The sequence below is a fragment of the Dipodomys merriami genome, unplaced genomic scaffold, assembly GCF_024711535.1.
Source record: "Dipodomys merriami isolate MVZ:Mamm:240054 unplaced genomic scaffold, mDipMer1.0.p SCAF_40, whole genome shotgun sequence".
Taxonomy (NCBI): domain Eukaryota; kingdom Metazoa; phylum Chordata; class Mammalia; order Rodentia; family Heteromyidae; genus Dipodomys; species Dipodomys merriami.
The window spans coordinates 7611227-7626225 of record NW_027205604.1 but is presented as its reverse complement, the minus strand read 5'-3'; the positions used below and the strand labels follow the sequence as shown (position 1 = coordinate 7626225).

General features: G+C 38.4%; 1 protein-coding gene across 7 annotated transcripts in view; it reads right to left on the bottom strand.

Annotated features, from left to right (window-relative positions):
• Positions 1-3199: 3199 nt before the first annotated feature.
• Positions 3200-14999, bottom strand: part of Tnik (TRAF2 and NCK interacting kinase) — a 407835-nt gene continuing 396035 nt past the window's right edge. For all 7 annotated transcript variants that reach the window (XM_069991889.1, XM_069991891.1, XM_069991890.1 and 4 more), the window contains 3 exons: positions 14078-14237; positions 13693-13832; positions 3200-11592 (listed from right to left, as the gene is read on the bottom strand). In XM_069991889.1, the coding sequence (XP_069847990.1) occupies positions 11509-11592; positions 13693-13832; positions 14078-14237 (384 nt within the window). In that variant the 3' untranslated portion in view covers positions 3200-11508. The remainder of the gene's footprint in view (positions 11593-13692; positions 13833-14077; positions 14238-14999) is intronic.

The following is a 14999-nucleotide window of genomic DNA, read 5'->3' as shown; positions in this document are numbered from 1 at the left end:
GAATTCAAAAGAGCCGGCTTATTCTGAATCTATAACTGTTCACTCTTAACTATCTTGAGCAAGTTGTTTCTAACTCTTGAGTTTCAGTTGTCCACCCCCCCTTTTTTTTTTTTTTGCCAGTCCTGGGGCTTAAATTCAGGGTCTGGGCTCTGTCCCTGAGCTTCTTTTGCTCAAGGTGAGTACTCTACCACTTGAGCCACAGCACCACTTCCTGCTTTTTCTGTTTATGTGGTACTGAGGAATTGAACCCAGGGCTTCATGTATGCTAGGCAAGTACTCTACCACCAAGCCACATTCCCAGAACTCCCCATTTTTTTTAAAATGAAGGGGTTACATAGGAGTTTGAACTCAGAACCTCATGCATACAAGGCAACCATTTGACCCACACTCTAATCCTTTTTGCTGTTTAATTTTTTTTTTTTTTTGTGGTACTGGGATTTGAACTCCCTTGACTTTTCCATAAGCTGGTAATGGCTACCTCTTCCTGGAAACTTTTCGTTCCTTTCTCTTTGGTCTCATAGTTGTTTCTGTATCCCCCATCAATACTAGACTGTCTGCCATTGTCTCTGGGCTGCTTATTTTTTTAAATTTTGCCTCTCCATCCCCTTGAAGCACAGGAGACTGCAGATTTTCCAGGGCAGATCATTTGTACATGAGCTGGTTCTACTTTAGCATGCAGTGTGAAACTTGCTGTAGAACAGGCATCTGATAAACAGTTGGCATGTGGCAAGGATCTGCTGGGTGTGCCCTATTGGCTCATCAAAGGCTAATCATGACTGCCTCAAATGCTTAACAGAAAACAAAAACACGGAATATAAATAAATGGCTAAAAATAATGTTTTTTTGAGTCCTTAATATCCAAAAGTGATTAGAGCAGTCTTAGTAAAGTGAACTGAACCAATGACCATTGCCATGCTCTTACATTAAACACTGCTATAGCTGTGTACTCATGGCTTACTCCTGTAATTCTAGCTACTCAGGAAGTTGACATCTGTGAATCACATTTGATTGAAGCCAGTCTGGACAGGAAAGTCCATGAGATTCTATTTCCTTTAACCACCAAAAAGCTGGAAGTGGTACTGTGGCTCAAGTGGTAGAATGCTGCCCTTGAACAAAAAAGCTCAGGGAAAGCACCCAGGCCCTGAGTTCAAGTACCAGGACTGACAGACATAACCCCTTCCTCCCAAATATGGCCATAAAACACAACCAAGACACAAACAGAATTCTTGCAGAAAGAATTTTAAGTTCTTCCAAACTCTGAATCACAAAAGGGCAAGGAGTTGGAGTAAGCAGTTCACCTGTACACATCTACCAGACAGTGTGTTTAGACAAGTGACACGTGTAAATGTTGCTTTTCAAATAAATACAGCTTATAAAAAAAGTTTTGCTTGGAGGTGTTACTTTTTGTTGCTTTTGAGTTTCTGAGGTGTGTATGATATGGACTTACCATATTTATTGTAAAGGGCTGGGAACCAGTCTTTGTTTGGGTGATAAGGTGGCTGAGAGCTAATGACAGTATCTTATGGTACCCATTGAAAGTTCTGGAATGTATATTTTCTGGAATGCCACACAAGATCACCATCACTTAAGCCAGCAACAAGAGCCCAAGACATGGACACGTGGTGGCTGCTTGCTTTGCTCCAATGCTGGAGGATGCTGTAGTTGTGCAGCTTTTCCTTTGTGTTTGTCCTCAATTATTGAAGGATAGTGTATTCCATGCTGAAGAAAGGTATGGACTTCTAAAAGTACTAGTCATGTTTTTTTTTTTTTGGGGGGGGGTTTCCAGCCCGAAAAATTTCAAAAGCAAATCTGAAGCCTCTCTCACCTAACCCAAAATCTTTATGAGGACTGGAAATCAGGCACCAACTAGAACACTTAATAAAATGAACAAACTAGAACACTTAATAAAATGAACAAAGGTTGGGCGCATGACTTATAGAGCACCTGCCCAGCAAGTGCAAGGCTCTGAGTTCAAATCTCAGCACTGCCAACAAATAAACTGAACAGTTATCCTTTATTAGTCTCAACTATCAAATGTATTTCAATACTTACATGAGAGTACCATCTCCAGTGGCCATCAATGGGTTTTGTAGAGAACTTCCTACATTGTTTTCTTTGGCTATTTTGTGTTGACTGGTGATAACTTTGGCCTATGCTAGTTATAGGCTCCAATTGTAAATTACTGTTCTGTGTTGGTCTGCTTGAGTAATACCTTCTAGTTTTATCTTTTATTAAATAGGATAAAATAAGTGGTGATCTGGGATCATTTGGTCAGACCTATTACTGCTATACCTGATCTTTATAAAGACTTCAGTTCATAATTTAACTTTGAATGTTGGAAACTAAGTTCAAAGTTTTTTTTTCTTCATTATTTTTGAAGGGAGTTGACATTAATTCAAGTTATTATCACAAATCACAGACTTACTTGCTTATTAAAAATGGAAACATGAGCCGGGCACCAGTGACTCACATCTGTAATCCTAGCTGTTCAGGAAGCTGAGTTCTGAGGATTGCAGTTTGAAGCCAGTCCAGGCAGAAAAATCCATGAGACATCACAGAAAAAAAAAAAAAAGAAGAAGCCATCTGTGGCACTGTGGCTCAAGTGGTAGAGGCTAGCCTTGAGTAAAAGGAGCTCAGGGACAGTGCCCAGGCCCAGAACTCAAGCCTTGGGACCAGCAAAAATAAATAAATAAATGGAAACATGGAGCTAAGATGCTGAAATGTAATTTTAAAGAAAACCAATACTAAAGTATTTTTAGATAAATTATTGCAAATTCATTTTGAAGATATCGTATCTTAATAAGCAGAGCTTTTGATATCTAGATTGTTCACAATGACCCTGGCATTTCTTAGCATCTGTTTTACATTTTCCCTCTGTACTGGGAACCAATGTCGTGTGTGTGTGTGTGTGTGTGTGTGTGTGTGTGTGTGTGTGTGTGTGTGTGTGTGTGTGTGTGTGTGTGTGTGTGTGTGTGTGTGTGTGTGTACCAATGTCGTGTTTGTGTGTGTGTGTACTTCAGGAATCTTCAGCTAAGCACAATGAAACCCTAGAATATTTTTGATTCTGGAAAATATTAAAAAGACGTTGATGCGGCTATTTAGAGTAAGTTGCACACCATGAATCTTTGTGAAAAGACATAGAAAACAAGAGTACCAAAAAATTGTTTCATTGTTATCTGCTTCAGATTACATCATTTTACTGTCTTCCTTCTTTATTTTTTTAAATATTCCTTTTATTAAGTGAGCAGGAAAATACATGATTGAACAACTTGAATCTACAAGGCTGGCCTTTACATGACTGAATGAAACAATAAATTCATCAGAAGGCATGTGTCAGTATCCTACAGTGAAACGTCATGCAACATTCAGTAATGAGTATTATACGTGACAAGTATTATACAGATGCCCAGAGACTGTTAGAGAGGTCTCAGAACTATGGTCACTTGGAAGGTTATTAAAACTCAAATGTCATTAGGCTTTTTTGGCAGAAAGATACTTTTATTGTTGCTTACTCTTTTTTTTTTGTGGTTTTTAAACATTTAGAACAGAAAACAAAGTTCAGAATCCTCTTCCCACAGCCAAGAACTCAGTGGCATAGCTTAAAATGATGGATCCTTATCTGTATAAATCTAAGAGCTTTGATATGTTATTTTTCTTAAGATTCTGTATAACAATCTCCTTTCCAGTCCTGCAACTTGTGAGTTTATTTATAGAGCAAGAGAGTACAGCCAGGGCCAGAAACATATGATCTCCATAATGACTTTTTCAGAAAGGAAATCTATAGGGTTTTCTATTTTCTACATGAAAGCAAAGCTACACTTGTATGATACAGACTTTGGAGACAGCTTTTTGTTTTGATACTGAAATTAAATAAAACATTTTTAGTTATGACATGGTTTTTACTTGTTTTCATTCATCCAGCAAACTTTACTGATTCCTATTTGCTAACTGTTCTTTGATGTACTGTATTAACTAGTGAAGAGAGTAGACAGTGAGAGGTTCTATGAAAGACAATAAAGTTAAAGATGACCTGGGGGAGATGCTGGAGGTTATTGTATATAAGTCTCTGTCAGTAAATAATTATTTGTGCATAGGACATAAAGGAAGGGAAGAAACAAGCCAGGCAGAGGAAGGGAAGATTTTCAGACTTGGTAATAGGAAGGGCAGAGCCACTGAGAGAGGAGAGTGCTTTGAAGAAGGCCAGCAATGCTGGAGCAAAGTACAGCAAAGTGGATGACGTCAATGAAGTGCAAGTGGTGGCTGTGGTAGGGAAAAAGATTGGATGTATATTTTTTTCTATGGCCTTAATGGCCATAGAAGGATATTGGCCTGAATGAGGTGGGGAGGCAAGATGTCTTAGCAGAGGGTGATATACCTTGGCCTATTTTTCTTTTCTTTCCTTTTTTTCCTTGCTTTTCCTTTTCCTTTAAGAAAGTTTTTTTTTTAATGTGTATGTGTCAGTCCTGAGGCTTGAACACCAGGCTTGTATGTTATCCCTGAGCATTTTTTCCCCTCAAGGCTAGTGCTTTACCACTTGAGTTAAAGGTGCACTTCTAGCTTTTTGGTGATCATTTGGAGATAAGGGTCCCCTGGACTTTCTTGCCCGGCTTTGAACTGAGATCCTCAGATCTCAACCTCCTACATAGTTAAGATTATAGGTGTGACCTGGCTTTTGGCCTATGTTTTAAAAGTACCATGTCAGCAACTGGCTTGAGCCTATATCTGAAGGAAAGGGAAGCGTGATTTCTAAAAAATGGATTGTTATGGGTGTGTTATATAAAAGACAAAAAATACAGGCAACAAGATCTTGTGTGGATGAAAGAAGATGATATTTTGCTGCTATAAGAAGAAATATAGTAAGAATGTATTGGTGGATGAGCACAAATTAGCTGGGACATATCAAGTTTGAGATACTAGTTGCATATACTAATGAAGATGCTAATAAGAAATTGGACATTGGAACTGTAACCTCCTTGTACATTTCTTTTTTATTAGACATAAAAATCTGGCAGGAAGGAGATTGGGCTACAGGTAAAAAATTAGGTTTATCATCTCATAGATGGTTTTTAAAGCCCCAAGCCTGGAAGAGGTCACTTAGACAGTGGATGTCCAGTACTGGGATACTTAGGGAGCTTAGCAAGGAACTGAGGAGTGGCGAGGGAGGTGGAAGAACCCAAGGAAGTTTCAGAGCTGAGGAAATATTTCAAGAAGTAGTAATTAGTTGTGCCAAGACAATGGATAAGTCAGACTACAGGTAAAGATTTGACCATTGCACTGGGATAGAGGACATCGCTTATGTTCTTAGCAAGAGCTACCATGCATGGTAGAGATCAAAGGACCAAGGAGAGAAATTCAGATATTTGAATATATGCAACTCCTCATGGGGAATCTTCTATGAAGGGGAGCAGAGAAGGTTGTAGTTAGAAGTGGGTAGTGAGACCAAGAGGGTATCTATAACACAGAAGACACTGCAGCATGAATGTCATAAACTCCTCCAATATGAGGAGACAGTGGTTTTTATAGGAGCGGTTGGGTGGATGTAACCTAGAACAAATGTGGAAAACCTTCCCTGGTCACTTATGGAACTAATGTAGTAATGGGCAATAAGTTTCACTGGTTAAGTTTGGGAAATTTAGAAGCCAGGATATTTGCAGGAGCATCTCAGATCTGAAATCAACACAAGTTTAGAAATGTTGGTGTTGGAGGAAACACTGAGTCCAGCACTAAATACTTGAGCAATGAGCAGGGATGACTGAGGGTAATGCAAGGACCTTCTATGCTGGTGGCAAGAGCTTTAGAAGCAGTGGGTGATAGGAGGAACAAGGAGAGACCATGGTCTAGAAGTAGACCAAACAGGTATCCTACTACTGTTAATAACTCAGTATGCAAATTTTGATAGAGATAACATAAAATAATATTTCATTACATGTATGGGAAGACATAGGCTTAGGGGGCTACCAAAGCATTTCTGATTACTTGGAACAAATATGCAAAGTAGTTTTTGAAGAGTTATTGTACATATATAGATAAAAATGACTTGAAATTAACTAAAAAGTATCAGGTTGGAAAGCATGCCATGAAGATACACAAATATAACTAATTTAGCAATTTTTTGACAATTTAGAATACTTGAAAAACTAAGGTTTTTTAAAAAATGAAAACAATTGTAGGTATGGCAAAACCATAATTTTCCCTTTTTATATTGTAACTTGGTGTCTTTCTACACTTATGTTAACATTGTAAGTATGACAGCTAAAACACACAAAATACTTTGACAACATCCAGTTTTAAACTGCACCCAGGCTGTCATCTTATTATCTGCAACCACCTATCATTTAAAGGTCTGATTGAGGGTCATGTCTGAGGTTTCATTTGAATCCTCGTGTCTGAGGATTCAAATGACTAATCCTTAAAACTTATCCCAGGGGAAGAGGTAAAGACAGGAACAGAACCTATACAAATAAATGATCCATTGCCAGAAATGAAAACTGCCCTCTCCACCAGCATTTGATTGGGTTCATTAGTACAATGCAACTTGGTGTTGATTAAAATAAGCCATCAAAACTAAATTGTCTCATGCAAGGAGTGAATTAGGTTGAAGAGAACTATACAAAGCCAAAAATCTGGAAACTTTGTCTTTGATTGTATTTTCTGGCTTTTATCTAACTGTTTGGCATCATAGACATGAGTCCAAAACTTTGACCTGGGCTTAAAAAGAGTTCAAACAGTATCCTGGAATTTTTGTTGAAAAATACTTGCAAGGAGAGAATTTTATTTTGTTGAATTTTGATCCTTCATGGACTAACATGTGTAGAAGAATAAAGATTAAAGCACAAGGTTATTATCTTGTACTGTTTAATGCTATGCAAATTGTTGAATATTGTAGTTGTCTATGGAAAAATTCCCAGGACAGTGATACAACATGGAAAATATTTGGCAGAAATGTGTAAGCTATCAATTTTGAACCTGCAAACTCTCAAGTATGTTTGTTCTTTGGTGGGGGCTCCTGAAAAAGAGATCAGTTCCTATGAAACCCATGAAATGACAGCCGTTTTTGGAGTTGCTGATACTGCTATACTAGCCAAGTCCATATATGCTGGCATTTATGAGACGTATTGTCAGGCACAGTAAACTGAATTTATAGACTTTCCTTTTTGGAGTTTATATTGTAATTACTTTATCTTAGTGGGGCTAGTTTTTGACTAATTGCTTCTTTTGTAGGTTTTATTTGATTTGTTTAGATTTAAATTTTTGAGGAATGAATTGAAAGTTATCTAATAGTTTACAGAAACTATTGAGATACTCAGAATATGGCACCTGAGGAGATTTTGAGATACAGAGAACACGGCAGGGTGGTTCAGAATCATCATCAGCATGTTGTGCATTTTCTCATGTTTTCTTGCAGCTAGTTGGGGTTAATGTTTGACTAATGACTGTCTTTTTTCTTAAAAATCACATAGCACTCTTACATTTTAAAGCAATCAGCACAAATGCAAGTGATGCCTCTTCAAGCAGACTTTCAAAGACAGCACACGCCACTAACACAAAGAGCTCTTCCACACTGGGAGATTCCAGGCACAGGAACTGGTACACAATAATAGTAGGAAAAACTGTTTTTTCTTTTTAATATGGAATGTGAGGTCAGACTTCAGCCTTTTCTTGTCTGCTAGAGGACAAACCCAAAATGGCTCTAGCCTGAATATCACACCTTTTTCTAATCTGCATAGGAGGAACTGAGACACAATTACCAATGAGTCACAAGAGCAGACAGAAAACTGTTAGTAGGTTGTGACATCCAGAAATTAAGATGTTTTTAAATACATGTACTTGATGCAGTGTAAGAGTGTATCTTACAACACAAAGCAGTGTCAAAGTGTTAGAAAAATGGAGCCCCTGTCAATCTATTGTCAGTCTACCCTTGTGAGATTTTACCCATACCTTAATCTACTTGGTTGAAAAAAAAAAGAGTTCTAGGTCTTCTTAAGCATTACTTAAAAGTTTTTAAGAAAAATAATGAGACCTATCTAAACAGGGCCATCAGATTTTAAATGGAACTCAGTGTGACTTGTCTTCATTTATGTTGTATGTATTGACAGTGATCTGAATGGAAATGATATGAGAAGGTTCATTATTAAAGAGCTCTACAGTTCAGCTATGTCTCCCACACACAGGATGCAGGTATCCAAGCTACAACATCCTGTCCTTACCAGCAGTGAGGTTCATATGCCAGACCCTGAACCAAAATTATGGTATGAGCAGACACAGTGGGCTTGTAGACGGTTTTCCAGTTTGTGAAGCAAGGACTAAGAGATGTAGCAAAACTTAAAGCTTTCTTTGAAGGGAAATAAAAAGAGACTATGCCTCTAGGAATATCAAAATGAAAGACATTTTTGTGATGATGCTTTAAGAGAGGTGAAGTGTATCCCCCTCCATAAAAAGAATTAAAATCAAACTAAAAAATTAGGAATTGTATGAATGAACCATAAGGACAAGAATTTCATATATTCTACCTGGTCTTGGCTTACTATGCCAGGGCTGAATCCTGTCGTGATAGAAGACGACCTAGTTTTTGTTTTTGGTGGTGTTGGTGGTGGTGGTGTGGGGCTTGAGCTCAGGGCCTGGGCACTGTCCCTCAGCTCTTTTACTCAAGTACTCTATCACTTTGAGCCACAGATCTACTTCCAGTTTTTGAGTAGTTAATTGGAGAAAAAGAGTCTCACAGGGACTTTTCTGCTTGGGCTGGCTTTGAATTGGGATCCTCAGATCTCAGCCTCTTAAATAGCTAGGATTACAGGCATGAGTCACTAGTGCCCAGCTGGAATGTTTATTTTTGAAGGAAAAAACTTCAAAGAATTCTACAAGTAGGTATTAAGGAGCACATAGGAGGCCCTTTTAAATTTGAGTTGGCCTTATATTCATTGTAGAATGTTTGTACAAAAATATAAAAGGCGTGACTTGATGTTTAACATCTGTGTTTTATTTTTGTTGGCACCAGAAAAGCTCATGTTCTATGTTATGTCACTGTACATACTGTAAACAAGACTGCATTATAGTTTTTCTTATGATCTTTTTGTTTCAGTGAATCTAGGTTTTAAAAAATACATTCACAAACTACCTTATGTTTAAACACAATGAATCCCTTTTATTTCTTAACTGTACCCAAAAATCCCACAATAAAAAAATCATTTAAAGCTGTGTGTTTCAAACTTATCACTTAGAAATAAAAAGAACAACAACAATATGAAACATAAAAACAAAGATCAGTTTGCAACATAATTTCAAGAAGCTTCTGATTTAAAATACCACAGCAGCAATATAAAGAGCTGGTGGCAATCACATTTGGAGACAAGACCCAAATAATTTGTCCGTGTTGGCATTCAATTACAGTAGTTGCTAGATTCAATCCAAAGTTTTATTGTTGAATTTGTTGCATGAAAATTGTAGAGATAGCATTGTTCAGCAGCATCACCACAGCAGTAAAAATGAGAACGGGAGGATTTCATTACTTTTGAGAGCTAAAGGGAATGTGATGGGGACATCTTGGTGTCACCTTAAGAAAATCCTGTTTCATTCCTGGGTGTTACCTGCTTAAAATGAATGCAAATGACAACCACCTTTTGGGAAGGGAGGACATAATCATTTAGTCCAGAACTTAGAATATCCCTCTTCCCTCCCCTCTTGCCCAAACTACCAGATTGAAATGGCCCCATTTTTTTTCCTAATGTAGGCTTCGTTCTCATTAATAGTATATCAGCTGCTCATGTATTTAGGCAAAATCCACAGGATCATAGGTTTTATTTATTTTTAAAAATTCATTTACAATATTTGCTTTCTCCCAAAACAAGCATATTGGTTTGTGTCCTTGGATTTTTTCCCCTCATATTTTTAAAGAACAATTTAGTCAACTACTGTTTTGTTTTTTTAAATATTAAATACACCTGAGATTGCCAGTTGAGCTCTCTATATGTCTCCTGGAGATAACACTGCTGTGATGAACAGTGAACAAAAACAAACAAAACGAGGTAGGTTAAAACAGGAAGCATAACACAGATATTGTTTTGCAACACCTTGATACCACAGGCGGCCATGCTTGTAGCTTTGGAAAAAAATCCCAGACAGTCACGTAAAAGTTCAAATCATTCGAATAAGAGTTTATAAAGACACAAGTCAACCTGAACTAAATACATACTTATCTTTGCACGGATGTTGTTTACTGTATGTTGGGAAATTTGAAGGAAGGTAAAGTGATTAGGGTCTCAGAATTTTGGCCAAAGCCTTGCTTTCAAGTTCTCTAAAATCTGAGCCAACGATGCCACTGTGTCTCAGGCAGGCTTAGTACTGTAGCTTCTTCTCTTGCCCAACCAGGGAGAGCATGGGCAGCTTTCTTTAGTAATTCTTTGCGGTCACAGTTTTCATCTTGAGAAAGTGGCACCCTCAGGAGAGAGCTGGGAATGTCCAGAGCCTGGATGTCATGCATTCCCCAGTTCCCAGAAAGAACTCATCAATCTCAGTTCTAGCTAAGCTCAAATCAAGTGACCTCTTAACTGGGAGGCTTTGTGCATTTTAAAAAAAGGAGGTGTGTATATTTACATAGATGTCTAAGCTTGTTTCCCAGAAGCTCTTTCTGTCTGGCCTGATCTGTCTTTCCCATCTGCTGCCCTGATCTGTTGCATAATGGCTGAGGGAATTTGCATCACAGCATCCTCAATCTCTAGGACCACTCCACTCGCTGGGTTTCTATCCCACTCAGCACTTCATTCTATAGAGACCATAGGAAAATATGGCCAGTTGTACTCACAAAGCAGTAGTTGATTTTATTAGACTAAGGCTAGTAGTTTAGCCATTTAAAATCTATTTCCCAAAAGAGGGGAAAACTAGTATTTTTCTTCTCTTAAAAATTCATTAGCCAGTTGCTATCAAAAAGCAACCTGGGGTTGGTGAAGGCAAAAGAGTTCTTAAATCACCCCACTAATGTTGTTATGGCCTTCATTGTAAGGAGATTAGGTACATTTATTGTGCTGTCTCTCACCATCGGAAATTAGAAATTTTACAACATACCATATACTTAAAACTAGCAGGCAGACAGAATTAAAGACAGACTCATTTTCTCAGTATGCGTTCTCTCCCCATTCTTACAAAGTTAGGGGGTAAAGAAAAAAAGATCAAAACAAAACTCAAAAGCCACCATAACACAGCTTAATCATAAGAGCACACAATATTTGTTTCTATCCCTAACTTTGAAGGGCACATGGTCCATCTCTGTCCACAGACAACGCAGCATCCTTGGGGATCTCCCAGACATTCCTGCCAACTTTTTCTCTCCTTCTCAACCAGGCTGCAACACTGAAAGATGGACTGCATTGGGAAGGGTGGAGGGACAGGAAAAGGGAAAGCAGTATGTTCAACCAAGCCTTCTGATTCTGCCTCTAGACTGGCATAAGTCCACATGAGTTATGTTCTTTTACATTAGAAATAACGCCATGAAGATAAGTGCCAAGTGCTCTTCTGTTACCAGTTCATCATGGAATTTCTGTTGAGGGTCATGAAAAACACTTGGCTACTTCCTCCAGATCGCACGGATGCAAAAAATACCTGTTTGAAATTAAAAACAAGTTAGTTCAACTGAATGGTTTTTTTCCCCTCTTTTTCCAACTGTCCATCCACTTCCTTTCATATGTTCTATCCTTGACATGTGTCAGCTCTTAAGACTCAATGGCCAGTGGTTATATAATGACTCAAGAGTGCATCTTATATAAACAGTCCTGTTTTATTGATATCACTATTATCAGTATTATTGCAGTACTGGCCTCCAAGGACTCTTCAGTTGCTATATCATGACTTGAAACATCTTTTTGAAGGTTCACATTTGAAGAGGGAATTTTGTGCTAGGATGATGTGGCCTGGGCCACTGATGATTTCTACAAAGGCACAAAGACACCCTTTCTTTCCCTTATACGTAACAAAAAGGGAGACTTCAGGATGGAAGAGAATCTTCCCAAGTTTTCAAAGTTACAGGCAAATTTCATGCCTACTGGCCACTGTACAACTTGTTTTAAATTTTCAGGATTTAAAATGTGGTCAGACAGGTTAAGATGTTGAATGCCTATTCAGTGTGCCATTTCAGGAGTTAATAATTTCTCTGCAGATGCTGACACGCCCCAGGTCAAATGAGATATTGGTATTAATAAGCAGAACCATAATCTAGGAGGTCTGAATCTACTCAATCATTTTATCAAATGATTGGGAGAAGTAAGCAAAATTTGGGGGTACTGATTGCTTGAGCTGAATGTCAATGAACCACTGCCCCAGGAAAAATAATATTTTGGGCTGTGGCATAGCCCTTCAGTCAGCTAACACCTAACTTTGATCCAAGGCATTTGTTTTTGTCACTAGTATAAAGTCTCTGCTAATTCATTTCCACGGCTCTTTGGGAGAATGTTCTTTCCCAAAAACTTCGTAAGAAGCCTGTGGAAATTTTTGTCATCAGCTAATGCTACATATGAAGGTAGAGCTACTCTTAGGGTCAGTGAATCAAAATACAGGACAGAGAGGGCCTGTGTAAAACCACAATGAAAGAAAGCAATGCTGTTCTTTCCAGTTTGGGGATCTTGGGCTCTAAATCTCAGGTCCTTGGTACTGGCCTGGTCCTAGCCTTCTCTGAGGGTATGGGTCTGATTTGGAATAGGACTGATATGGTAAATCATCAGCGAACCAGAGTGTGGGATGTCCATGCCCAAATCACTCCTTGTTGTATGATTCCCCAGAGACTGGGTAAATGGTGGAGTCTTACTAGTTAGATCTGTTTTCAGACATGATTTATTAAGTCCCTGGTTCTATCCTTGCCATGCACAGCTGTTGTCCATCTAGACCACAGGGGTCAGAGTATTTGGCGAGTCAAATAGTCCAGACCTGTACTACCAGGACTGGACAAAGACTAGCCTGGTCTCAGGGGAATCAGAGCAGGTCAGGACTTAACTATGGGTATTTCTGGCTGTTGCTTTGGCTTCAGTGCTGTTGCGTTAGGTGTAGCTACAAAGGATGGATTCACGAGTACATTATAGCCTGACTTCTAAAAACTCTAGGTTACTCTAGATGGAGGACATTGCTTCAGGATTCCCCTCTGAGGTGATCAATCATGCCAGATGGACACAGCACTTTCACTGGAAAACAATCCCCCTGTGACGTTTTGGAAGCAACATGGCTGGAATGACACAGGACATGGCACTAGTTGAGTTTGTGAGTGTGGATTTTTTTTTTAAGTAATAAGTGACACTTTAAAAGTCAATATTTCTTTCTGCATGTCAGATTTTTTTTATTAATTAGATCCAGATAGAAACTTTATGAAAAGCCTAAAAATGGAAGTGTAAAGGTGACCCACTATGAGATGATTAATGATGGGCCAACTGTGCTAAGTGCCTAGGCGAATTTGGGGTAACTGCTGCGTCACTACAAGGCCTATAGGCCACAAAAGTTACTACAAGTTTACAAGGTATTTCTAGATGTTTTATGTTCATTTTGATATGAAACTTTTGAGTGTTCATGTGAACCAAACCAAATAATGCCATTTTAAGATAATACTGACTGTTTAACACAGAGGTGATTTAAATCAGTATAAAGGAAAATGAAGGTTTCACAGGTACCTGGTGGTCTCTTAAAATGCAAACACTAATGCAAATGTTGAAACGGATTTACCTTATCATTTCTTTCACATAGAAACTTTAACCTTTGAGCTCGCTTATGCATAAATACTCCATCCAAATGTCCTGTTTCCACTGACCGGATCTCAATAGCTTTCTCGCCCCAGCCCATTATCTGATTGGAATGAATGTAGGCTGTCAAAAGGAATTTCCAAAACTGCATTAAAAACATTAGATAGGCAATAACTCACAGCATCTGTTCACATCTTAACCACAAAAATGACAAATGATTTGAGATAAACAGACAAAGCAAGTCTTACAAGTGTTATTCACAGATTTTTTTTTTTTGGTGTGGAATCAAATGGTTGTTTCACATTTCTTGACTTTTGTTTCATTTGGGGGGTGTAACTGTTGAAGGAGATAAGGAATGGTTAACCTACCCACAGACGTGGGCATTTCTCCCCATTGGAGCACCACATCCTTTGTTATCCGGCCATAGGTGTTCACATATACCCCCTCATCCTCATAGCAAACAAGCATTTCCATTCCATCTGTTTTAGGCAAGATGACAATAGCATGAGGAGTGATATTGCCCTGAATCTAGAAGACAAAGAAAGGCAAAGCATTATTATTTTTTTAAATAAGACAACCCTTTGACTTTTAGCTCTAAGAAGTGAAAAAAAAGTAATTCCCCCATTTTCACTCTAGAGATAGAAATTTTCTTTGTTAAACATAATCAGCTACTGATCTGTGCAATGTTCTGATAAACGGAAGTTGCTAGATCAAGAATCCAATTAATTGGTCCAACTAACGGTGACCTTGTATCCATGGAGCACCTATCCTGTACCGATTACTGGATCAATTATATTTATGTGTGTGATTTCTAGTTCTCACAACAGTGCTACTGTTGTTATCTTGTGTACAGATGAGAAAACTACATCTCAGGAGTGTTCTGTAACTTGCCCAGAGCTGTGCTGGTATTTGCTGGTAGAATTAGGAGTTGAAAGCATGTTTTCCAGACATTGAAATGTATTTGTTTTCCACTAGAGCAAGTAAACATGAGGAGAATTCAAGTCTTCTATCAGACTATGAATATATAATCCAGATTACTTATCTGGGTGCCTGATTGCCAGAATAATCCAAATGAATAGTTTGTTTAGAAAAAAACGTTATATGATCTCATATTGAAAAAAAAATACTACTACTAAACTATGTATAGATTGAGAGAGAGAGGTGGTCTACTGTGGCCCCCAGGTTCACAGGTCCCTGTGCACAGGAGTGTGGGATGGAGATGGTTTCAAGAATGCATCAGCTGTGACCACACTACCTCCAAACAGGCAAACGACTGTATTGCAGTGATGA